This window comes from Theropithecus gelada, chromosome 2, assembly GCF_003255815.1.
Source record: "Theropithecus gelada isolate Dixy chromosome 2, Tgel_1.0, whole genome shotgun sequence".
Lineage (NCBI taxonomy): Eukaryota > Metazoa > Chordata > Mammalia > Primates > Cercopithecidae > Theropithecus > Theropithecus gelada.
In genome coordinates this window covers 63,568,829-63,595,915 of record NC_037669.1, presented here as the reverse complement: position 1 = coordinate 63,595,915, position 27,087 = coordinate 63,568,829, and the positions used below count along the sequence as shown (strand labels likewise).

Genomic DNA, 27,087 nt, shown 5'->3' with positions numbered 1-27,087 from the left:
ATCCCACTATTAAAGAAGGACACACCACATGTAGGAATAGGTTGGAAAGTTTTAGCAGCTAAGGTAAAAATGAATTCACCAAGGGAGAGAGGAAAATTACAGTCTCAGGTCCCAAGATTACAGGTTGAAGAATACAAAGATTTCTTGGGCACTAGCGGCAACCTGTAATTTTTGTTAAGTGAAAGGGGTGACATTGGATTTCAGAGAGCTAAAGCGTATTTCTCTCCACAAATAGGCATTGAATAAGGATCCATAAGCTGAGACATGGCCCTGGGAATTTGCTCAAGATTGTCTTTATTTCACAAAAAGGTTCAAAAGATGAGGAGTCAATGACAACAGGGGAATCTGAACTACATTTTTTCCCTCCTCTTTATATTGAAGAAAAATTTACTATCTAGATGATTCTGGTTTCAAACAAAAACCCTTTGAGCATCTCTTTGGTGGAGACAGCAACAGGCTTAGAAGTGAGGCAGCAAAGAACGTCAGTAAAGAAACTTTGAAGCAAGAGACCACATGGAATGATGAAAGACTCCAATAGGGACTTGCAAAAGAAAATAAAGACTCAATACATGAGAACAGAACAAGAATCTCAAAGCATTTTTCAAAAATTAAAAGCAAATTGCATTTATGCATACTTGATCCAAAAGCATAGACTCGTAGGGAGATCAAAGGAATGTTGAGGGTGGAGTAAACCATTCATAGAAGCTTAGGTTTAATCCCCATCCATTGTCAAAATAATCTTTTTTTGCAACTTCCCAAGTAGTATTCATCCACACTCGGCTTGATCATGTCTAATGATAAAGAGCTCACAACCTAGTAAATCATCTACTGCTATACTTCTAAAATGTAGACTGTTCTTTATTATATTAAGTCTAACAGCATTCTGTCACCTCCAACAGTACCGAGTCCTACTTTTGCCTTCTGGACATTGATAGAGAGGGTTTTATTTAACTTTTTATGCACGTGGCAGCCCTTCAATGTAAAAAGACAGTTGTAATAGGCTTCCAAAATCTTTTTTTTCCAGAGCCAAAATCAAAGTTTTATCACTTTCTTTTGTGACTGGCCTTTGCTACATTTTGTTTTTTCTCTCTTGATAAACTTGAGATTTTTAATTCCTCTTCCAATAATGGGTGCTCTGAACAAAATATTTCTGTCAATTGCATGCGTCATTTGGAGGGTGTTGAAAACACAGATTCCATGATACCTGGCTCAGACAGAATAAATAAAACTAAATTGCTAAGAATTGAGTTAGCTATTTGTATTTTAGCAAGCTTCTTTAGTGATTCTAATGTGCATCAGGTTTGGGAATCAATGCCTGCATAAAACATAAAACATCAATTTGAACAGTTCAGAGTAAGAATAAGAAATGTTATCCACCCTGTTTTTAAAAGTTGCAGCTCATTCTAGTGTTTAGCCTTTCTGACACTATTCTTATCCTGTTGATTCTTTCTTCCAGTTACACAAAAAAATGCATAGTAATTTAAAATTATAATATGACAGAAACACATTACAAAGAGAGTAAAAGCCTTTTGTATTTCCCTCCACTCACTCTGAGAAAACCACTGTATACATCTCCAGGTTTTTAAATGTAAGAATTTGCATAACCATCACACACACACACACACACACACACACACAGTTCCCACACTCATAACATGCTTTTTACATAACAATGCTGCTTAGGTTTTTTTTCCCACCTGACACTACTTTTATGGTTTAATGACATTTTTTGCATTTTCTCTCTTCATGCACAAGTAGCATTTCTGTGTTCCTGTTGTTCCTGGTCAAATCTTTACTTCATGTCTTCTTCATTCCTGGGAATGATATCAGGGTTGTGTCTGCAGAGATAAATTTCTTTTTACTGCCATCATTTATAAATTGTTTTGAGAAATTAATTATTTTGTTCCTCCCCACTATTAACAGTTTAACTTTTTCCTCCTTTCTCTTTCCTTCCTTCCACCTTTCCTTTCTCTCTTTTTTCTTTCTCCTTTTTTCCTTTATTTCTTCCTTCCTAAAATCTCATTCCTTAAGTGTGTGGTTCATGCTTCACACAATTTTTTTCTTGATGGAAGGGATGACCAAATGACAATATTCCCTCATTCCCATTTTCAAGAGTTTGTCTCTATAGATCAGATTTAAGTCCAAAATAGCTGTCAGTTTGTTTTGTCCCCTTTTACTTTTGGGAATTTAAATTTAATAAGGTTAGTGAAGAATGTTTCAGGTGGTCTGTTCCCAGCTGAGGAAACCTACTGGAACATATCAGAAATAATTAGCTTCTTTTGTCTCTGCTATGTCTTGCTTCTGTGCCAGTTTTTAATGTAAGTACAGTTGGCAAATGGCAGCTCAGCTCTCTGTTTGGACAAGAGGCTCCAAGAAGCATAAACTACTCCCCTGTGAGTTATAATTCCAAAGTGTATGAGGGTCCATCCAAGTGAAGACTTTTTTTGACTTAGCTGTAGTATATTCCCCTTCTCCACCCTGAGTACTGACATACTCCGCCTATTTTGGGAGTCCCTTTGGACCAGCTATATTCTTCTATTTCCCTAGATATTCTACCTAGTTTCCACAGTGCACCTAATGTCTTAGCTTCAGGAAGAAATATATTCACCAAGCTTTAATACATATGAATATTTGCCTTTGCTAAAAGATTTCTGGCTAAAAAAAGAAATTGACAGCATGTGATTTTTGTGAGGCTATGGGACAATTGGAACTCTCAAATGTTGCTGGTGGAAGTATAAACTGGTACAACCACTTTAGAAAATTCTCTTGTCATTTCTTATAAAGTTAAAAATAAATCTACATTATGGCTTACTCCTAGGAATCTAGCCAAGAATAATAAAAATGTACACTGACAGTCTTAGACAAGGATACTTATTTCAGCCTAATACATAATGACCTCAGTCTGCAAATAATCCAAATACTCATCAACTGGAAGGTGTCTAATCAAATTGTGGTATATTCATAAAATGGAATACTACCCACAATATAATGGAAGAAAGGACTTATAGTCATGAAAACAATAGGTGAACCTTAAAATCATGTTAAATGAAAGAAATCAGACATAAAATTGTACATTCTTTTTGTTTTATTATGACATACAAATGACAGCAGAAATAATCTATGATGATAGAAATCCAGTAGTGGTTGCAACAGTAGAAAAAAAATGACAAAATTTCTGATGACATGGAAATCTTCCTTATTTTACTTGGGTAATGATGGTTACAGGGGGTATATAATGGTCACAAGTGATTAAACAGAACACAAGTTCTGTGCATTTTAACATATGCTCATTATGTCATTTATACAGTTACCCACAAGATTTCCAGAGATGGACTGATTGATGTTCACTAAAAGCAATGTGTGCCCTGTTTCATCTTCATGCTCTTGATAGTTACTTGGAGAAATACTTGTTTACTCCTCCATCACTTGGATAGCTCTAGTTTATCCTGCCAGTTTCAAAATGGAATTACTTCTTAGAAGTCTTTTCTGATGACACATCATTCTAGGCTTCTTCTCTGGGCTCCCTATAATGCCTTTGTCAAGGCATATGTCATCCTACATTGAGATTATCCACATTATTGGCAATTAGCAGTAACCGGTGTGAGCTTTATAGGGCACAGGTTTTGTTTGGTTTTACTCTAAGACCTAAAACAGTCACAGAATAGCTGCTTAAAATTATGTAATAATCAGGCCAGTGCAGTGGCTCATGCCTGTAATCCTAGCACTTGGGAGGCTGAGGCAGGAGAATCACTTGAGCTCAGGAGTTCGAGACCAGCCTGGGTAACATAGTGAGACTCCGTCTCTATAAAAATAAAAAAGAAATTATGTAATGATCAAATGAGTGAACTTCAAGGTCTGTGATAGACTTTTTGAACTTAAATTTTTAAGTTAAATTTTTAACAAATACCTGTAAGTATGTTTAATTCTTCTGATAATGCATTGAGAAACACTGCTTTGAAGCAGCATAAGTTTTTCTGAAGGAATTCAGTGTACATTTGGAACCATTATTACTTTATACATCTTATGGCATTTCTTAATAAACTCATCCACTTATTTCCATAACATCTTATTGTTACATCCTTAATCCCAAAAAGTTAATGATGGGCAGAGTGCCCACATAACTTATCATCTAACCTGAGCTATATTTCAATATAAGGGAATATTACAATTACACCAGATGACAGTTATCAACTGAGCAAATAGAGGCACAATTTTCTTCTATTTATGGGGAAGTAGGACAAAGAATTTTCAGAATGCAGTAAGGACAGTATGGTTTGGTTTTGTTTTGTTTTCTTGTTTTTCAGATTTATCTTATGCATGGACCTTCAATGATAACCCCTTATACGTCCAAGAGGACAATAGGCGATTTGTATCTCAAGAGACGGGAAACTTGTACATTGCCAAAGTGGAACCATCAGATGTGGGCAACTATACTTGCTTTATAACAAACAAAGAGGCCCAGAGAAGTGTTCAAGGTCCACCCACTCCATTAGTGCAGCGCACTGATGGTAAGAGAATGAGTTCTCTTGGGAATATACTTTATCTGTGTCCCTTAAAGGCTGGGAAGATTCGTAAAGCTTTCTGTTTCCTTCTTGTTTGGTGGAGCCAAGTTATCTATGAGTTTGGGTTCAATTCACAAATACGTAAACCAAAAATATAAGAGAAAATTATCTAATTCACCCACATGGTGCAGTAGACATGGTTCTGGGTATACCAAGCCATCTCCTTTCTGGCACTGAAACAGCTTGTCTTTTTTTTTTTTTTTGCTTAAAGACTACTTTATAAAAACAAAAATGATGTTTGGGGGAGTTGGCGTGTGTGTATGTGTGCACGTGTGGGTGCTGCCAAACTTATATAATTGACTTAATATATTTTTAATGAACATATGTTGCAGCTACTTTTTAATGCCCCCTTATTTTCATATTTGCCCTTTTTTTGTTCACCCTTTGTTTACATGGCTGGCAAAATGGGGGGAAAAGTTCATATCCAAGGAAAGCAAAGCTAACCAACATTAATTATGAGCATTCCAGAGAAGAATGAAACACAAGATTTATAATAATTATATTCCTCCAACGAACATAATTCAGATTAGTCTCTCACGAGTTTTGTAGCTTAGTCAAGTCATAGCTGGTACAAGATTTAGAGAGCCAGAAAGTTTAAGGAAGTCATTGAAGTGGAAAAATTCTCTAGTTGTTTTTTAATTAAATGTTCACAGTGGGATTCATAAAGATAGAAAATTTGTTGGTGCATTTTATGACTGTATTCAGGACTTGAAATGCAATACCTCGTGGAGATTTTCTCCCCTCTGAAGAGTTGAAGAAAAGCAAGAATATACTGCTAATAAAGGATAACAGAATTGTGGAACAAGTCCCATAGAAGGAGTTCTTATAATAGAGCTTTTATAATCACTAACCACCCAAATATATTTGAAGGTCTTCATTAAGATTTCAGCAACCGTTAGACTTATTCCTAAGTTCAATTTCTCTCCTTCAATGAATACTCCTGTTTATGACCAGAAGAATTCATGAGCCAACAATATGCTTGGGGATTCTACTATGTTTTTCCTTTTTTTGTTTGCTGTCTACTCTGAGTTTCTGCTTCTTCCCTTCTTCATTTCTTCCTTTTTCTATCCACTCTATTCCCTTGAACACATTTACAGGAAAAGTAGAGCAAAAGCATTGTATATAACACAAAAATCAAACCTCTTTTACATGTAAGCATATAAGAAATATCAGACATCAAGAAAACGAAAAAGAATAAAACCTACCAACTTAGTTGATTGAAGTAGTACTCACTACCTTCTCACCATAAGCTCTTTGAATGTTTATAATGGTCAAGGTCTTAAAAATGAAGTATTTTTGTTTCATATATATTTTGTAATTTTTACTTTTTCTACAATTATATTAGCAACCAACAATGTATTTATTTTAGGAATGTATTACTTTGTTGTTTGGTATATATATTAAAAATGATCAAAGTATTTAAATAATCTTGAGGTGTCATTGATTAAATTAATTAAGTTAATGAGAATATCATATAGATGTATTTCTGTTACAACTCCTCTGGTAGGTAGTATATTTACAATAGGCTATACCATTATCTTATTCTTATCTTAGCACATATCCCCAATTTCTTGCATTGAAAATTTTAAAACTTAAAACAAATTTTTATAGGTGTACAGCAAACTTATTTAGCAACAAAACCTTATTGTACTAATATGTGAATATTTACTTTTTTTATCTCAATTAATGTGATGACTTTATACGTTTTGCTGCAGAACTACTGTTATTTTGGATTAAGACCTACTGCAGTGGACTTCTTACAGTGTTAGCTGAAAAATTCCTGTTTTTTTCTTTGTTATTATTAATCAGATCTGGCTCTCTTGAGTTTCCTGAAAGGTAGATAAACATAGATATCACTAGAAAAGTATCTTTTTTGAAAACACAGAAGCATTTTAGAATCTATATGTATCCAATTCTTAACTGAAAGCCCTAATTCTTATTAAGAAGAAATAATCAGGTTTTGGTTAATGAAGCATTTACTTCATAGAAAACTTCTATTCTCCAGAAATGCTGCTAGCTCTTTTGATATTTAACAGGTGTGATGGGGGAATATGAACCAAAGATTGAAGTGCGTTTTCCTGAAACTATACAAGCTGCAAAGGATTCATCTGTAAAACTGGAATGTTTTGCCCTTGGAAAGTAAGGTTTTTGTTTTTGTTTTCCTGGTTGCTTTAAATTTTTTTTATTAAAAAGCTTTTTGTTATTCAAATATTGCTCTAAGGTAAATTACCAAGTAGATTACAAATGCTGGAACTTTCAGTGGAACTTTCTGATTTGAATTTAAACAAACATGTCTAATACTGCGACAATGACCAGGGCTGCAATTGAAAATAATCAGGGCTGCAATTCTCCCCTACAGGTGCTGATATTTCCTTTAGTTTAAGCATAATGAGACCCATTTAGGCAGCACATTGCAAGGAAAGAAGTGCACTTGTATAAGATGATGGGCAAGTCACTAAACCTTTCACATATCCTTCACTCTGTCTTGTCCTACATCCAGAAATACATTGCCTGGAGTATTTCCTTGCTTAATTAACCAACAATTCTGATAAATAAAAAACCACTGCTCGTTTCCAAAATAAGACTAATTAAAGTCCATTGTTCATACTGGATAATTAGAATTGAGCCCAAGCTTCCCTGATAGTGGAGGCATTTTGTTTCACAGATAAGTATTTATTAGGAACAGGTTTGGAATACTTTTAAGCCAGGAAAATACCTACATTTTTGCATGGGATGTCTAGAACACCTCTTTGCTTTTTGGTGGTATACAAATTTCATTTTTGTGCCTATAAACACCAGAAAAAAAAAAAAGAGAGACAGACTAGACTGTCATTTTCAAATGTTAGTATGCATGTGAGTTACCTGGGGACACGGTTAAATTCATATTCTGACTCTAGAGGTCTGGGGTGATGTTTGATTCCTCCATTTCTAATAAGCTCCCATATATTAGTCACACTTCTTATAAACAGAACATACTTTGAATAGTAAAAGACTTGACTGACTCAGAGGTAAGTTCGGAGGGCTTACCTCTAAATCCAAGGTCTATTCCTAATGTGGCCATCACATTTAGAAATAGTGACTTAGTGTCAAAATTCTGGAAAACATCCTTAAATGTCTCAGTCATTTTATTAAGTTAAACATACTCAGCAATCCAAATAATGGTGGTCACTAAATCTTAGTTTGTTTTCTATAGATGGAATTTTGCATATCTTTAAATTAAATTTCTCAGAATAGTCATTTCTCATGGATTTAAGAGACCATATTTTATTTTCATACAGTATGGGTCTCATAGCATTTATCAAACAAATAATTATTGATTGATTAAATGATTCCTAAGAAAGTGACAAACAGGGGCTTTACATCAGTTTTTATTATTTGCCTGCCTTTTAAGACATGATGAACTTTCACCATTTTCAGGCTTTTTCAGAAGTTAAGGTTTATAAAAATATTAAATGTCATCAAATTCTTTGATAATTAGATAATTAATTTAAAAAGAAAACCAATAAAAGAGAGTATCTGAAAAGAATATTAATAGCTTATTTAATCATATTTGGCATCAGGAAATATTGATTGCTGAAATTAAAAAACGGTTTTACACAATAAAATAATTGAAAATGTTGAGGCTATTTCTCAAGAATCTAATGAAAATAATTTCATTTGCTAAGCACCTATAACTAAACATTTATGATACAATATACATAATTGTCATAATCTTGCAGGGCAAATTATGTTTTCATTACATATGAGAAACTGAAGCTCAGATTGGAGAAGGAACCTGTTCAATTTTATGTTTCTATTCAGAGGAGGCGAGCAATTCAAACCTAGGCCCACCTGATTTTAAATTCTGAATTTAGGAACTTCTAAGTAAATGGTAAGATAACTGCTTTTGAAATCCTGGGAGACAGATTCAATTTCCAATTTTCTCAAGAGTTATTTGATTGGTAGCAAACATGCTTATAATCTCTATGAATTACCATATTTTCATCCAAAAGGAGTTATGATGTATGTTTGTTGTGAGGATTAGAATGGATAATACATGTTAAAACATTAAATCTTGGGCTTGCCATTTATGTAATAAATGCTCACTGAATTATTCTAAAACCAAAATCCAAATTTCATTCTACTTTTTTTTTTTTTTTGAGATGGAGTCTTGCTCTGTTGCCCAAGCTGGAGTGCAGTGGTGTGATCTGGGCTCACTGCAAGCTCCGCCTCCTGGGTTCACACCATTCTCCTGCCTCAGCCTCCCAAGTAGCTGGGACTACAGGCACGTGCCACCACGCCCAGCTAATATTTTTATTTTTATTTTTATTTTTGTATTTTTGGTAGAGACGGGGTTTCACCATGTTAGCCAGGATGATCTCAATCTCCTGACCTCGTGATCCGCCCGCCACAGCCTCCCAAAGTGCTGGGATTACAGGTGTGAGCCACTGCACCGGAGGCATTCTACTTTTATATAAACGATGTTTGAGTTAGTGAGGATGTTCAAAGCAGAGTAGGTATCTCAGAGAGGGTATAAATTCTCATCTTTCCCAGCCCAGTCCTGTTCTCTGTGTCTCAGGATTGATGACAGTGTAAGAAAGGAGCAATTAGGGTCAGTTCTGGAAAAATAAAAAAAGAAGAAGAAGAAGGAAAGAAAGAGAGAGAAGAGAGAGAGAAGGAGAGAGAACATAATCAATATAGTCTTTGAACTGCTCACATACCAGTTTTTAAAATTTATTTATTATTATATTATTCAAACCTACAGAAAAGTTGAAAGAGTAATACACAGACATCATATACTCCACCTGAATTGACCAAGTATAAACCTGTGCTACATTCCCTTTCTCTCTCTCTCTGCCTCTCTCTCTCTTTCTTTCTCCACACACAAATGTATCAGATATGTGATAAGATCTAATCAGGAAAAATGAAGCTTGGAATATATGTGGTATATGGAATAATTTAAAAATAAATAAAGCAGTGTCTTATTTTCCATTAACCCCATGGTGATAGAAATAATCAACACATTATTAAATTGCACAAGGTAAAATTTATAATTTTAAAAAGATACAAGAGTCCCTACATCTTTTTCTTTTTCTTTTTTTTTTTTTCTTTTTGTTTTTTGAGACAGAGTCTAAGTCTGTTGCCCAGACTAGAGTGCAGTGGCACGATCTCGGCTCACGGCAACCTCTGCCTCCGGGGTTCAAGTGATTCTCCTGCCTCAGCCAAGCGAGTAGCTGGGATTACAGGCGCCTGCCACCACACCCAGCTAGTTTTTTTATTTATAGTAGAGATGGAGTTTCACTGTGTTGGCCAGACTTGTCTCTAACTCCTGACCTCCTGATCCACCTGCCTCGGCCTTCCAAAGTGCTGGGATTACACGCGTAAGCCACTGTGCCCGGCTCCTAAACTTTTGACAAAATTTAAACTAGCAATATTTGACCCAGAAAAATTTGAGTTGGAAAATTAAGTTTAAAAAACTCTCAAAATTTAAAATCTCGTGTGTGTGTACAAAAGAAACTCCCTGATAAATAAATCATGTATGTTAAGTTTATGCAGAAAATAACTGTTGAACATGAAATAATGTTAAATGGGAATAGGAAAATAATAGAAATTACCAAACCATACCTCATAGAAAATTGTCAAGGAAATATTTGATTTAATGGAGTCCACTCCCTAAATTGTTATCCAACAAAATTAATCAATGTTGAGATTATGTTTATTAAAGGAAGTCATTAACATAGAATTGAAATACCTTGGAGTAAAAATGGAAAGTCTGAAGCATCTATTGGGTCGAAGTGGCAGTGTTAAAATGCCCTGTATAACAATCTTACATTTGGTGTAATTGGAGTGCAGATACATTTCTCATTTCTTCAAAGCAACAAAATGTATGTGAAAATACTTTGACTACTTTGGAAAACTGACAAATGTGAGCTACTACCAAAAAGAGTTTTATATATGCTTGCCAACAGTTTTCAGAAAACAAATTAGATTATCTTTAACACATTGCAAACATGCTGAAAATGCCTTTTAGTCCATTATAAATTACAGTATTTACCAAATGCCATATTGTCTTCTAAATATATAAAATTAACAAACATAAAAAGCAACACACTAGATTAACTATGTTACAGGTATAATTAACAATCTGAAAATAGAAACAGTCAAACGTCTTATCTTCAAAATTAAAAATCTATATTTGTAAGTTTGTTGCCAAGTCTATTGAGTGTTTATTATAAATCATACTCTCTAACATCTCTTCATAAAAATATTGCTGTGCAGCATTTGGTTTTAGTCATTTTTTTCCCCAAATATGGGGACTTCTTTTTACTAATCCATCTAAATCTTCCTGTCTACTTTGTGAGATACTTTACTCTTTTGTAAGATGTTCCATAACCTCAAAACTGAGAAAAGCTAGTTGACTTGAGGAATAAAATCAAATATTTTTTTCTGATTATATTGCTAATTATTGACTGCTATTTAAGCTATAGACTACACATTTATTAAACTAAAATGTATATATTTTAATAGATGGGGGAAAGAGAGAGAGAAGAGGGAGGAAGAAAATCAATAGGTGGGTAGAAGGAAAAGGAAATAAAAACATAGAAAGACCAGCTCCAGTGCCAGATCGTATTAAATTTTTTATTTTTAGGACATAAGAGAGCTCCTGAAATAAAAAAATTTGCTTTCATTAAATGTTTGTTTAATGTACCCCATACATGTGCTCACATAACTAGGAAATATCACCCTCTATCACTGGGAATATTTTTTCTCTTGAGGTTGTAGATTATTTTTGTTGTTTATTTATCTTGTTTTGTTTTCTCTGAACTTTCTGAATCTATGGTTTGGTGTTTGTCATTATTTTTTATTTTTTTATTATTATTATTATTATTTGAGACAGAGTCTCGCTCTGTCGCCCAGGCTGGAGTGCAGTGGCGCGATCCCCGCTCACTGCAAGCTCCGCCGCCTCCCGGGTTCACGCCATTCTCCTGCCTCAGCCTCCCTAGAAGCTGGGACTACAGGCGCCAGCCACCACGCCCGGCTAATTTTTTTTTGTATTTTTAGTAGAGACAGGGATTTCACCGCGTTCACCAGGATGGTTTCGATATCCTGACCTCATGATCTGCCCGCCTCAGCCTCCCAAAGTGCTGGGATTACAGGGGTGAGCCACCTCGCCCGGCCTGCTGTTTGTCATTATTTCTGAAAACTATTCAGGCATGATTATTTTAAACATTTATTTGTTTGCTTTTTTCTCCTTTTAGTATTTCTTTTACATTATCTTTTATGCCATTTGTAATCTCCCTTCTGTCCAAGTTCTTAATCTTTTAAACATTTTTAATTATTTTTATCTTTGCATTTCAATTTGGGAAGTTCTATTGGTATTGCTTGTCATTCATTTACTTCCCCCTTAGCTATGTTCAGTCCACTGGTGAGCCCATCAAAGGCATCCCTCATTTGTATTATTACATATTTTATTTCCAGCATTTCCTTTTGATCCTTTCTTAGAGTTTTCTTCTCTGTGCTTACATTATCCATTTGTTCTTATATGCTGTTCACTTTTTAATTATAGACCTTGATATATTAATTATAGTAATTTAAAATTACTGTCTGATAATAACTAGTTCAATTTTAAATCCTCAGCCTGATAGTTCCAAAAGTTTCATTATATTTGAGTCTAGTTATCATGGTGTTTTGTCTCTTCAGACTGTTTTTTAGCATGCTTTGTACTTTTTTATTTGAATCCTGAACATTATTATATCAGATTAAAGGAACTTCAATACCTAAACTTTTAGTGTGAGGTTTTATGTTTTTCTAGTTAGAGTTAGGCTGTAACTTCTGTTGGCTCTAGCTGTGGCATCAGAGGTTAAATTTTAGGTAGTACCTTTGCTTTTATGTCCACTCTTGCCCTTGGGTTTCCCTAGAGACTCTTTCTTAAATAGCATCTAAAGTTTGCAGTTATTTCAGCTGTAATTCTCTGCACTGTAATTATATAGGAGCCCTAAATAAGTCCTTGCTTGCTAATTCTATCATCTCAGTTATTTGTGGGTCTGTTTCTATTGGCTGCTTTTTCTCCTAGTTACAGTTCTCATTTCTCTGCTTGTTTGAATATGTAGTAATTTAAGATTGAATAGTAGACATCATAAATGTCATGTTGTTGAATGCTAAATTGTGGTGTACTTATTAAAAATCTTTTTGAACTTTATTTTGATAGGCAGTTGTTACACTACTGTGAATCCTCGGGTTTTCTGTGGTTATTAAGGCTAGTTTACTACTAAGATGAAATCCCCAACTGAATGCTTCAAATGTTCACCAAGTTTTTCTTCTCTGGCATAGTGGAGCTCTAATGTCTTCCAGGCCTATTTGAGCTCTGAAAACTATTCTTTGCCCAGCCTCATGCAACACTCCTATGCAGATCTTCAGAGTACATTATTTAAGTAATGCCATTCTTTCTAATACTATGCTCTGCAATTCCAGCCACTTCAGCCTCTCCAAATCCAATCTTTGTCTTCTCAGCTCAGTGACACAGTACTTTACTACTTATGTCTCCCCTACCTACTCCCTGATCTGGATGGAAAGTGTCTCTACACAGAAAACAAGGGCTACCAAAACCTTATTTCATTTATTCCCCTCTTTCAGGATCATACTTTTGTGTTGCCAATTGTTCAAGTTCCAGCAAGAGGTTTTTTGTTTGTTTGTTTGTTTGTTCATTTCATATATTTGTCTAGTTCTTCACTGTTTTTGAAATACTAATTATGAAGGTAAATACAGTGAGGCTTAGATAAATTAAGTGACTTAACCAATATAAGTTGCATATCTGGGATTCTAATCTACATCTCATAGATTCTGACTCCAAAACTCATGCTTATAACCCTTTCATATTTGTATTGAATTCACTTCTAAGTGTCTGACTTACTTAATCCTCCATGGGCAGATGTAATATGACCCTCAATTATCTAAATATTTTGCTGGAAAAAGGCTTGAAAAAATTCAGCAAAATGTTAAAAAATGCTTTATCTGGGGAAAGGAATTATAGCTATATTTCCCATTTATATTATCCATAATAACTAATATTCCAAAAACAAGTAAGTTTTAATTTTACATATTAAAAATAACTAAAATTCAAAAGATAAGCTTGTAAAAAATTCAAGCTGTGTTTTAAGGAGAAGAAAAAAGTGTTTCCAAAAACACAGCAAAAATCAGAGTTATACGCCTTATTGTTATATAGGTGATGATGGCAATGTACACCATTTCTAAAAGTCTGGTATACCTGATTAGGTAGTACTCAGAAAACATAGTTTCAGTCACAGAAACCATCATGCAGACAGGATGTATAAAAAGTGAAGTCTAGAGAAGAATTGATGAAGTGTTTACTCATATAATCGAACGATCTTAAACTACCAAAAGCTAGTGTGAGTACAGAATAATTAAGAAAAAGCTTCAAGTAATTGTCTTAACTTTAATTGCTATGACTTTGGGGATATGTAACTGACTTTCTATATTGGAGTTTCAGAGCTGACATGATCACAGCTTTCAACTCTCAGTTTCGTCTCATTTGTTTAACATGGCAGACTCTTAATTATGAAAGCTGCAAATTAATTGTATAGTGAAATACCCTGAGAAGCTCCTTGTATAGGTACTATGCAAATGTAGTATGATTGACTGATAAATATGTATGTCTCCTTTGAAAAAAATATGGGCTCTTGCTGGGTGAAGAAATTAAACTGATATCCCCCATAACTCTATTCTACTGCTTTTATAAACAACCAAACATATTTTCCTTTTTCTAAAAAAAATCTTAATTTAGTAACTTTTCTGTCAGTATTCTGGAATGTAAATAACATTAGTAGCAGCACTGAATGTTCCTGTGTGTTCTGAAGCCTTCACACAGAGTACTATATTTATGTGTACATGTATATCTTATTTTTTTTCCTAATTTATGAAGCAAAAGATACCCAACTTGGCTATTAATGTCAAGCAGCAAATTTAAGTCTTTCCATGATGTTGTTAGGTGTTTCAGAATTTTCAGGTGGCAGAGGAGCTATTTCTTATAATGTTTGCTTTTCATCTTACAAATGTGGACATCATTACAGATTATACTGCAGAAAGATTTCTCAAGTTACTCAAGATGAAAATAATATTTTTAAATCAAGCTAGGCACACTGAAACTTTTCAGTTCCTTAGCAATTTTTTAGTTTATCATTTTAATCACTCAGGTATCTTAATGATTTTGAAACTGGATATCTAAAAAGTCGTTTACCTTTTGTTTCCCCTCATTGAGTTGAGTAGATAGAGAACAGAATCTCTTCCTAGGCATAGTTTACCCCATTCACTCCAGAAATGTATACTGAAACCTAATCTTTAGACTCTTGCTAATGACTTTTTCTAAAACATGATATTATTAATAACTTTTTTTAACATGGCATGGTATTGCCTGGCATAAAATAATAAAGTAAACTCTATAGAACACTCACCTCTGTTGACCATGCTCACAAATCTGAGAACTAAAAAATCTTCAAGCCAATTATTCAGAAATTGAAAGATAACATTAACCCCACCATGCTCTCACAAACACACGCGCACACCCTAGCAATAAATAATTTATTAGTGAATTTATTAGCATTTGAAGGCAAATGGTATGCTGAAAAGTGTGGACTTTACGTTCAAATAGAGCAGGATTAAAGTCTTAATTTCACTTATCAATAGCTGGATGACTTTGGTCAGTTTTCTTATGTGTATAAGGAAGGCAAAAATGAGAGAGAGAGAGAGAGAGAATAAATAGATATAGCCGAATTTTTTAAGGACTGGAAATACTATTAAGCTCACTTACTAAGATTCCTGACCCATAACAGGCATTAAATAGTAACTACTTTATGAATCCTGGGAATCGTCAAAGTTGCTTTGACTGAGGAGGTAAAAAGGAACACATATGAAGGAGTGAAATGGTTTCTGTGTTATATTTTTGTGTTAAGGGACTTCCCTAGAAGAATAGATTTATTATTTTAAATTCTGTTCAGTCTTTCTAAGGATTACTGACATTTCCTCTCACTCATTTGACAAATTGAGCACCAATTATTCATTCACTTAGCAAATATGTATTGAATACCTCATTCAATCATTATTTCCTTCATTTCTTCATTTAGGTAGTCAGTCAGGGGACAGACACCTGGCCCTGGGAGATAAAAAAGATTATATAAAGGTCCGGGGAGGTTGCAGGCTAATGAAAATAAGATTGATGTAACAATGTGCGATTACACATTTCTCTTGGGATCAGCTCTTTCCTTCCAGCCTTTCAGTGAAGGAAGAGTCAAGGATCCTCACTTTGGGAACTTTACTGATTATCTTTTTCCCACGCTGCCCTTTATCAAATAGAGACTGGAGAGAGTCACTGTCATTTCTTTAGCAGAGCTAATTTTAAGCTATTACTTAAAGGCTTCTCGTATTTCTACGAAATGGAAAATTATTTCTTCTTTTTTTCCCTTTTGTTCATAAATACATTTTTTAACGAATGGATTTTAAATAATAGTTTTACAACAGAAATATTGAACAGATAGTATAGAGAGGTCCAATATAACCCCTCACACAATTTCCCTTATTACTCACATCTTACATTATTATGATGCATTTGTTACAATTAACCAGCCAATACTGATGTCTGATTATTATAAAGTCCATATTTTATTCAAATGTCTTTGGTATTTATGCCCTTCTATTCCAAGATTCCATCCAGAGTACCACATTACATCAAGTTTTCTTGTCTCATTAGTCTCCTCTTCTCTGTAGCAGTATCTCAGACATGTCTGGTGTTTGATGTCCTTGACAGTTTTGAGGAGTGGTGGTCGGTTTATTGTGGACTGCACTTCTGTTAGAATATGCCTATATTTGTCATAATTAGACTGGGGTTACAAGTTTTGGAGAGGAATAATATAAAGGTAAGGAACAATTTTCATTACATATCAAGGTTAACTTTATCAAAATGATTTATGACAGATGATGCTGGCCTTGATTACCTGGCTGAAATACTTTTTATCAGGGTTCTCCACTATAAAATTACTCTTTTCTCCCACTCCATACTGATTCTTTGGAAATGGGTGACTATGTGTAGTCCACACTTGATGAAGAGAGTCTTGTGCTTCACCTTTTGCAGAATAATGAACCTACAGAATTCTTTTACCTGTGAAATGTGTCACTTCTTCATTTATTAATATTTAGTAATTTACTTACATCAGTACTGACTCACATATAATTATTTTAGACTTTGAATTGTAATTCTATGCTACTTTGTTTATTTTGCTGCTCAGCTTGTTTTAGCTTTTGCCATTGGGAGCCTTTTAAGTTGGATCTTGTGCCCTTTGTTATGCACTCATCAATGTATGGGGTGTTGTGTGTGTGTGTGTGTGTGTGTGTGTGTGTGTGTGCCTGTTGGCACTTTCTTATTTACTGACATTAAAGATGTTCCAGGTTCATCTTGTATATTTCATGCCCTAGTCATAGCAGCAGTCATGTCTCCAAGGATAGGATTCCTGGTTCTTTTTATTGAAGAATGACATTAGAAACAAATATCTGGGTACTAGGTGTGCTTGTTGCTACTAGAGTGTCATTTATTTAGGCGCTCTCAGATGACAGAGGAAAGAAATATGTGTGTATATACTACTTATTATATAGATATATCTATAAGTATTTCTATATACAGCTATTGGTATTATGTTAAGTTAAACATAAGATCTTGCTGTTGTCTCCAACTCTAATCCATTACTACATGGACCACTCTGCTCTCCTCCACTTACTGATCAGTAAATTTCTACTCCATACAGTGCTGTCCCATTAGATTAGAAAAGATATAGATTATATCTATAATAGCAATAGATTAGAATTTTTATTTCTGTTAATCTACACCAGCGTCTGATATTGTGTGGGGTTTTGTTTTGTTTTGTCTTTTTAGCCATTCTAACAGGTGTATAGTGGTATTTGCTTGTTGTTTTAATTGGTAATTCTCTAATGGCAAAAGATGTGAACATCTTTTAATGTGATTATTTGCTATCTATTTATCTTCTTTGGTAAGATGTCTGCTTACATCTTTGCTACATTTTTAATTGGTATGTTTATTTTCTTATTGTTGAGCTTTAAGAATTCTTTGCATATTTTGAACATAAGCCTTTTATCAGATATGTGTTTTGCAAATATTTTCTCCCAGTCTGTGACTTGTCTTTGCGTTTCCTTAACAATGTCAATAACAAAGCACAAGGTTTTTATTTTAATGAGGTGCAGGTTATCAATTTTTTTCCAATGAAAAGTATTTTTGGTGTTAAATACAAAAACTCATCACTATATCCAAGGTTACCTAGATATTCTCCTCTGTCATCTTCTAGAGCTATTATAGTTTTATGTTTTGCATTTTCATTGATGGTCCATTTTGCATTAATTTTTGTGAAAGATGTGACCTCTGGGTCTATTCATTTTATAACATATGGACTTCCAATTGTTCCAGTATCTGTTAAAAAGACAAATTTTTCTCTACTGTATTGTGTTTGCTAGTTTGTCAAAGATATGCTGACTATATTTGTACAAGTGAATTACTGTGCTCTCTTTTGTTCCATTGCTGTCTATTATTTTGCCATTATCACATCGCCTCAATTACTGTAGCTTTACAGGAAATCCTGAAGTCAGGTAATGTCAGTACTCCAACTTTATTCTTCTTCTTCAGCATTGTGTTGGCTATTTTGTTTTGTTTTGTTTTGCTTTCCTTGTCTTTCCATATAAACTTTAGAATCATTTTGTCTATATCCATAAAATAGCAGTTGGGGTTTTTATTGGGATTGACTTAAATCTATTGATCAGGTTGGGAAGATGTGACATACTGACAGTGTTGAGACTTTTAATCCATGAACACAGATTATTTCTCCACTTATTTAGATCTCTTTTAATTGATTTTATGAGATTATGTAGTTTTTGGCACATAAATTTTGAAATACTATTTTATGTAAACCCTAGAATTTCCTGTTTTAGTGCTAATATAAATGGCATTGTATTTTAATTGTGTAATTCAAATTCCATTTGTTAACTGCTGGTATAAACAAAAGTTAACTGACTTTGATATATTAGCATTGTATCTTGTTGCCTTGCTATAATCACATTTTAGTGCTGGAATTATTTTTTTGTTAATTCTTTGGGATTTTTCAATGCTGCCTGGGAACAAGTATTATTTCCTTCTTTTCAATCTATATACTTTTTTGTTGTTGTTGTTGTTGCCTTTTCTTGTATTATTGCACCAGCTACGATTTCCAATACAATGATGACAATGAGTGGTAAGAGTAAACGTGTTTGCCTTTTTCCCCCCTATCCAAAATGAAAGCATCCACTTTCTCACCGTTAAGTAGGATACTAGTGCTACATTTTGTGGCAGACATTTTCATCAAATTGAGGAAGTTCCTCTTTATTCCTTGTTTATTGAGAATTTTTATTTTGGGTAAGTGTTGCATTTTTCCAAATGCTTTTTTTGCCACCAATTGATATGATCATGTGATTTTTCTTCTATTCATTAGTGGATTTCATGAATTAATTTTCTAATATTGAACCATCAGTCTTGCATACCCAAAACAAGTCCTACTTTGTTGTGGTGCGTAAGTCTTTTTAATTGTTGCTGGACTCAATTTGTTAATATTTGCTGAGGATTTTTACATTTGTATTAATGAAAGATATTGGTCTGTAGTCTTCCTTTCTTGAAATGTCTTTATCTTATTTTGGCATTATGGTAATTTGGCCTCATAGAGTGAATTAAAAAATACTCTCTCTGCTTCCATTTTCTAGAAGAGATTATGTACATGGAGAATAAATTTATGTACATAAAGAAAAAATAGAGGCCAGGCACAGTGGCTCATGGCTGTAATCCCAAGACTTTGGGAAGTTGAGGCGGGCGGATTGCCTGAGGTTGGGAGTTTGAGATTAGCCTGACCAATGTGGAGAAACCCCATCTCTACTAAAAATACAAAATTATCCAGATGTGGTGGTGCATGCCTATAATCCCAGCTACTGGGAGACTGAAGCAGGAGAATCGCTTGAACCTGGGAGGCAGAGGTTTCTGTGAGCCAAGATCGTGCCATTGCACTTCCCACAGGACAAAAACAAGCAGGGGAACCAGAGTTCTAGAAGTGAATTTGAAATGAGAGCCCTGAGGGCAGGCAAAGAAACAAGCAAGAAGACCAGGAAGAGTTACATCCTTTGCTTAAAACAAAACAATTACTTAGTTAGGTTTTTATATAAACATAGGTGTGTGTGTATATATAATATATATATATAATATCTTTACATATAGACGTATGTATATATAAAGTTTGCAAAAGTCATATATACTCATTTGAGAAAATTCTGAAAATATAGGCAAGAAAAAAAGAGGAAAATAAAATCTTTTTTATACTTAATTTCTCCTCCAAAGGATAACTACTCTTATTTTGGTATACATACATCCTTCCCATCTTTACTTTTAACATATTTAGTATAATACACTGCATATTTGTTTGTAATTTTTTTAAATTCTTAAAAATATACCATGAGCATATATGCAGTTCATTAAACAGTCTTCTGCACCCTCATTTGTAATGACAGTAAGATATTTCAATATATGTTTGCAGCCAATCTCCTCTTGGTGGACATTTAGTTTCCTTCTGTTTTGTTTCCAATTTTTTGTTATCATGAATAATAATGTAATGAATATTCTTGTGGCTATATTTTGCTCATGCTCATGTAAACTTCCTAAGTATATTTTTAGAAAATTAGGATTATTGGTAAAGGTAACACTATGTAAAATACTAAGATTTCTAAATATCTTGCCAATTTCTCAAGAAAGATTATAGAGGGGCCACTGTCAAAGAGCAGGGACCTGCCCTAAAAGTTGGCCTCTTTTAATCTTAAAGACACACTCCGAATCTAATGTCAAACATCCCTTTCCATGGAATTTTTCTAAAGTTTTTTTCAAGGAACATAGAGTGGATTGTTACAGTGCTGTTTCCAAAATTAAACTAATTTAAAGACTCTTAAAAATCATCCAAGAAGAATATATATATATATATATTTCTGGAAGCAACTCTTCATCCTTTCCATCGCAGTCTATCACCACCTCTCTCAGTAGACCCGCAGTTCTTACTTTTTAGTAACTGGCAGTTTACAGTTATAGTTACAGGATTTCAAATCTAAGTTGGAACTGAGCTCAGGGAAAATAATAAGTTGTTTGTTTCCTATTTTCCAGCTGACCTTGGAGCCCATCTCTAAGCTTTTACTGAAATTTGGAGGCATCTCAATATGTTTAAAAAAGATAATCTCTGTGATTTCACCTTTTGCCTCTTATACAAAAAAAAAAAAAAAAAGTCTATTGACTGGTTGCAAATACATTAGTTCATTAGGTGAAGAATACATTGCTAAGCACATGTTATACATCCTAATAAGGTTTGCTTTCATTTTGTGCCTGATTAATTCATACAGGGGCAGCAAAGCATGGTGATTTAGAGCTCAGTATCTGCAGAAAGACAGACTTTGGTTCAAATCCTTTTTTTTAAAATTTACTGTATGATGTTGGGCATATTACCCAAACTATCCTAGTCCCAATTTGTTCATCCACAAAATGTTAACAATTGTAATCATATGTTTGATAGTACTATTGCATGAAATAAAGAAAATACTATGTTAGCATAATATATGTATGTAATATATGTTACATACATAACATAACATACATATGTTAGCATGGAGCTAACATAAAATATGTGCTCAATACATGTTAAATAATGATAAAATGATAAACGATTAATGTGCCATTTTCAGTGTCTCTTTTACTTCTTTTATGAAAATTTAGGATCCCAAACTGAGACAAGATCAAACTGAATAAATTTGAGGTAACACAAGGCCCACCTACCTTTACCAAATTATCATTTTCTCTCCCAGGAGCAGCAGAGGCACTTATCTAGGCTTAGTATTATTTATCAATAAAAAATTATGGACAAGCTGTTAACAAACTGCTAAGTGCAGTATCATCTTCAGCTGTACCACATCTTGAAATAGTGGGCTTCAATTCATGTTTCATGTGCAGATTAGTATTCATATTACTTACATTAAAAGGAGTAGAAATTGGTAATGAAATTATTAGAGAATCTTTGGACAATGGTCCCTGCATGTCTCTGTTCATAATCTTGGCATTAAGGCAATTTACTAAGCCTTATTTATGCTTCAAACATTGTATTTTAGAACATACTCTCATGGATATTTCCTCATTTGCTCTTCCTGTGTACTCATTCTTATTTCTAGTAAATGTAAAGAGAACACTGAGGCTCAGAGAGGTTAGGTAACTTGCGTTCAGTTCTATAAAATTTGCCTGTGTTCCTTTATTTTTTTTTCCAACTGCAGGTGCCATTCTGTTACCAGTGCTATTATAAACAAACCATTTGTGGCTTTTCAAAGATGACCTCCCCAAGGGAAAACTGATATAGGCATCATCTTATTCCTATTGGGTTGCCATCACAAAATACTATAGACTTGTAAACAACAGGAATTGGCTTGTAAACAACTGAAATTTGTTGCTCACAGGTTCTAGAGCCTGGGAAGTCCATGACCAAGGCAACAGCAGACTTGGTGTTTGGTGAGATGTCTGGTGAGGGCTGATCTCTGGCTCATCTAGCTGTGTCCTCACATGGTGGAAGGGAAAAACAAGCTCCCTCTAATCTATTTTATAAGAATACTAATCCCATTATGAAGGCTCTAGCTTTATGTCATAGTCCCACCTCCTAATACTATCACCTTAGGGGTTAGGTTTCCAACCTATGAATTTTGGGAGGACATAAACATTCATTTCATAGTAGGAACTGATCGCAAGGACAGAATCATGACTCCATTTACACCACTCGGAGTAAAATAAAAATGCTTTCTCTTTTTCCATAACAGTGAGATTGCTTTTCTACAGAACTCATGAATTTATCCATATTGTATTCCCATAGGACAATCTTATATTCCAAGCTCTTTGTATGAATATTTCAAATTGGGGAAATGAAAGCAGCTCGCTGAACAGTCTGAAAATGTAACAAAGGCATTCTTTGCTGGTTTTGTTATTCTGCTTCACTCTCTTCGATTAAAACTGGCCCACTGACGGGATTTCCTGAAATGAGGTTCAAGTTGATAATCCCAAATACAAGCATTTTAAGAAACTCGTTCTCTGTACCAGTCTTTAGTTAAAAACTTAGTATGGCCTGGATTTAAGCTGTAGATAATGAGGTTTAAGAAATCCAGGGGAGAAATACAAGCTTTCTCAAATATCACTAGTAATAAAAATTCTATTTATGGGCTAAAGGTATAGAATTGAAGCACAGTTCCTACTAGTGTGTGGAGAGCTTTAATTTGACTTCGAAATCAGGATGAACTAGGCCAGATGGTTAAGAAATGTATTCTCTGTCTTCAGATAAAATTAATGGGATGCTCCCTTTGTAAAAGCATACTGACATGACAGGATGAAGTAAAAGTCCATATTTATGACAAAGTGTATTTAAGAAGCACAAAACCACAGTGGAGGAAAAAAAGAAAGAAAAACTTTGCTTTTATCATCTAGTAGTATTTCACAATTGTGAAGAATCACATTTCAGGCAATCTTCATTTAGAAAATAGAAACAAAATAAGAAAAGGCTTTTGCAATGCTCCTTTTGAACTACAAGGTTCATGAATCCCTCATCTATGGTCTGAGAAATCTTTGGATAAGAGAATTCCTTCATATTAGTTTTCTTTATTGAGATTTGCATCCAAGCTCAATTTCTGTAAAAAGAGAGAGGAGAGGAGTGTAGAATTGGAGTTTAAAGGGAAATGTTACCAGAATCGACTGATCTCTGTAGTTAAAATGATAATAGCACCATTTGTTTTGAATCTGTAACATCAGTTTCAAGAGATTTAACAATAATCTCCATTCTGAAGACCCCTTCGAAGATCCACCTTGCTCCATGGTGTTCTTTATCTGATTAATATATTAACTTTTCATTTTAAAGAGATCATTTATCTTGAAGCAAAATGAACTTAGTGAATACTGCATTACTAGTATCAACATGGACAAACTATATAGAGTCTAAAAAGAATACTGAAGCCATAGCAGGAGAAAGAGTCCACTAGTGCTTATAATTTAGTGGGTGGCAACTCAAAGGAATTAGAAGGTAGATAACAATAAATTAGCCTGCTCTGGAACTCTAAGTGGAGGAGAACTGGCAGGTGATAATTTAGTTGAAATTACCTGTCTAAATGTGAGTATCATTCCAGAAAGTTAATTAGCACTTTTAGCAGCTGCAAGCTGGATATTTAGCTCAAATGACATATGGAAGTCATCTGTCACAATGCCTGGTATATAGTAAGTACTCAGTTAATGGTTATTAATATTATTTTAAAATATCTAATTTTCCTACACCAATTTTCTTCTGTTTGGAGAGCACTTTCTAATTGCTTTCTTCCCTAATGAAATGGTAGTAGATGATTAACCATGCTAAAGAAAAAGGTCCTCCGCAGCCACGCATCCATGTCTCACCTGAAAGATTCCTGCCCTTGTCATAATGAAATGAACATGACTACTATGATCAAGGTTGTATCTCCATAGCAGCTAGGACATTAAATGGTGAGACGCAGGAAATTTACACACACTCAGTGTGTAATTAATGAAATGTAGCCATTTCGTTAATAGTGTGGAGATCTGATTTCAGTGTATAAATGATTCATAAATTAGTTTATATCAAATGCATGGTCATATGGAGTCCTTAACAGAGGGTGAAAGGCAAATACATGCGAATAAAATTATTGGTTTTGAAATGATTGTAATCACATTATAATAATCTTAAAATATTTTTATTAATTGAACACTCAAACATATTGTTTAATATGTGCCAGGCAGTGTGATAAGCATGTGACATGAATTACATTAATCCTCACAATAAGCCTATGAATTATGTACTATTACTAATTACCATGCTGTAAATGAGAGGTGTATTAATATATTCTTGCACTGCTATAAAGAAATACCAGGGACTGGGTAATTTATAAAGAAAAGAGTTTGAATTGGTTCACAGTTCTGCAGGCTGTACAGGAAGCATAACAGCCTCTGCTTCTGGGAGGCCTCAGGAAACTTACAATCATGGTAGAAAGTAAAGGGGAAGCAGGCATGTCCTACATGGCTGGAGCAGAAGGAAGAGAGAGAGAGGGAAGGTGCTACACACTTTTAAAGAATCATATCTCACAATAACTCACTATTATGAGAACAGCACCAAGGGAATGGTGCTAAACCATTCATGAATGATCCACCCCCATAATCCAACCACCTCCCATCAGACTCCACCTTCAACACTGGGGATTACATTTTAACATGAGATTTGGGCAGGGACATAGATCCAAACCATGTAAAGAAGATTCTTGCTCATAAATGTGCAACAAAATGTAGCTAAGGATGATAGCCACATTTCTCTCTTTACTACATACATAGTATTATACTAGTAAACCTTATTGTAATTGTTATTATTATTTACACAGAATGGTATCTCATGGAAAAATACACTTACATTAAAACATTAAAGCTCCTTACTAAAGTAATTTTGTTTTTCATTGATTCCAGTTTTTCCCACCCACTGTCCATTTAGGATGGCTTCAGAAAAGAGAAATGGTGTCAAATCTGAAGCAGTTTACTTAGTATCTTCATAAGAAATTCTGGGATGAAATGGGAATTGTTCATTAAAATGCATACGTATTTTTAAATAACCCATGTTTTGCATTTATTCTTTCTGCCTCTGTACCTTACATTACCAATGATAAGCAAGAAGAACATGGCATTCAGATTTAGCAGTTATATAACTGAGCTGAAAAAAACTCAACATTTAATTAGGAACTGTGAAATTGTATAAACCTGCTTGACTTTTCTCCCATTAAAAATTTTGTTAACACAAACTATTGCCACAAAATTCACTTGATTAGACTTTTCTTATTTAAAAGGTTTTTATCATTATTTTTTGATAATTTGTTTGTTTTTTTTTTTTGCTGTGAGGATTCTAAAATATCTAGAGTATACGCTATAATATTCAGGAGGAATCCACCATATCACATAAGTCAATCACACAGATAGAAACTAACCTGGCTAGCATTTGAACTGAGTCATTCAGAATCTATTTATCAGGTCCTTTCTGGATGAATATAGCAGGAAAATGACTCAAAATGGATTTAAGAAAAAAAGAATATATTGGCTAATTGAAATGTTCAAAAAGGTTTTTGCTAGTTTGTTTTTTGGGGGTGGGCATCAAGCATGACTTGAGTTAGGTATTCTTTCCTCTGTGTTAGCTTCGGGTTTCAGAGATGCTTTCTGTATTTGGTGGAAAATTGTTGACTAGAATCTTGGAGTTTATACCTCACTGTCTCAAAAAACCTCAGTGGAGAGAGAGATCCTCTTCAAGAGCCATTCTGCAAGCAGCCCCTGAACTGAGTCTAATTGTCTCTGATTGGTTTGTCTTCATCCCGATGTTTGTCTAGTCGAGGTGGCTATGCCCTACGAGCCTCTCATGGCAAGACCTGAATTATATGCTCTCACTTAATGCCAGAGGTGTGGTCAGCCCAACTCAAATGAGATGGGGAGGATTGGGTTCTCTAAGGAAAATAAAAATGCGGGTAAAAAAAAGGCAAACACATGCCCTCTACAGATTTAGAATTCAGGACATTAATTCTTGTAAATTTCTTCAAAGTTGAACAATATAACTTTTAAAGCCCAGTAACATACCCTGAATCTTATAACCTTCTTAATTGAATGGTTTATCAGACTTACAACTCCAAACACAATTGAGGAAGAAAGAAAGGAAGGAAGGAAGGAAGGAAGGAAGGAAGGAAGGAAGGAAGGAAGGAAGGAAGGAAGGAAGGAAAGAGAGAGAGAAAGAAAGAAAGAGAAAGAAAGAAAGAGAAAGAGAGAGAGAGAAAGGAAAGAGAAAATTCTAGAGGAGTTTCTTTTTTAAGTGAGATTTTCATGTCTCTTTTAAGCCTCATGTCCCTTGCATTTCTTACCTTTTGCTATCATTCTGGTGTGATTGTAGCTCTGCAGAGAAATAAGTTCTCAACATATGTACCACAATTCATGGTTTTTCACAATGGTTCTACTACTAATTTTTTTTTGTCCTATATGCCATTCATGTTCAATTCTCTAGACTTCCATTTTGATGTGTGTCTAATGCCTATATAAAAATACTATAGTAAGAAATATTTAAGGTTTCCTACAGTTGGTATTGTAACTAAACTAGCACATGATTAGAGCCTATCGGGAATTCTAATTAATTGAATTTTTAAGAGGCAGACCCTGAAAGTATAATTTTTTGAAAGTGATTTATTAGACGAGTTTTCAGAAAGAACCCACAGGAAAAGAGGGAAGTGGGGCAGGGAGGAGACAGTAGCCAAGCTCAATACAGTGTCAAGCAAAGTTCCACAGAAGGTAAATTTGACTCAATCCTATAGCTCTGGAGAGAATACAGGTCACACCTAGAGTTGTCTCACAACTACGGGCATGGGAGCTGGAGAAGTT

The 27,087-nt window shown here is 34.3% G+C and overlaps 1 protein-coding gene across 11 annotated transcripts in view; it reads left to right on the top strand.

Annotated features, from left to right (window-relative positions):
- CNTN6 (contactin 6) overlaps positions 1-27,087 on the top strand; it is a 303,195-nt gene that overhangs the window by 197,380 nt on the left and 78,728 nt on the right. For 6 of the 11 annotated variants that reach the window (XM_025375846.1, XM_025375841.1, XM_025375836.1 and 3 more), the window contains 2 exons: positions 4,305-4,508; positions 6,599-6,701. The exons of 2 other annotated variants lie outside the window; for them this stretch is intronic. Coding sequence is in view for 7 of the 9 variants with exons in the window: in XM_025375841.1 (XP_025231626.1) it covers positions 4,305-4,508; positions 6,599-6,701 (307 nt within the window). In the remaining 2 variants the exon portion in view is untranslated. The remainder of the gene's footprint in view (positions 1-4,304; positions 4,509-6,598; positions 6,702-27,087) is intronic. 3 more of the 11 variants (XM_025375840.1, XM_025375843.1, XM_025375845.1) reach the window with 1 other exon arrangement.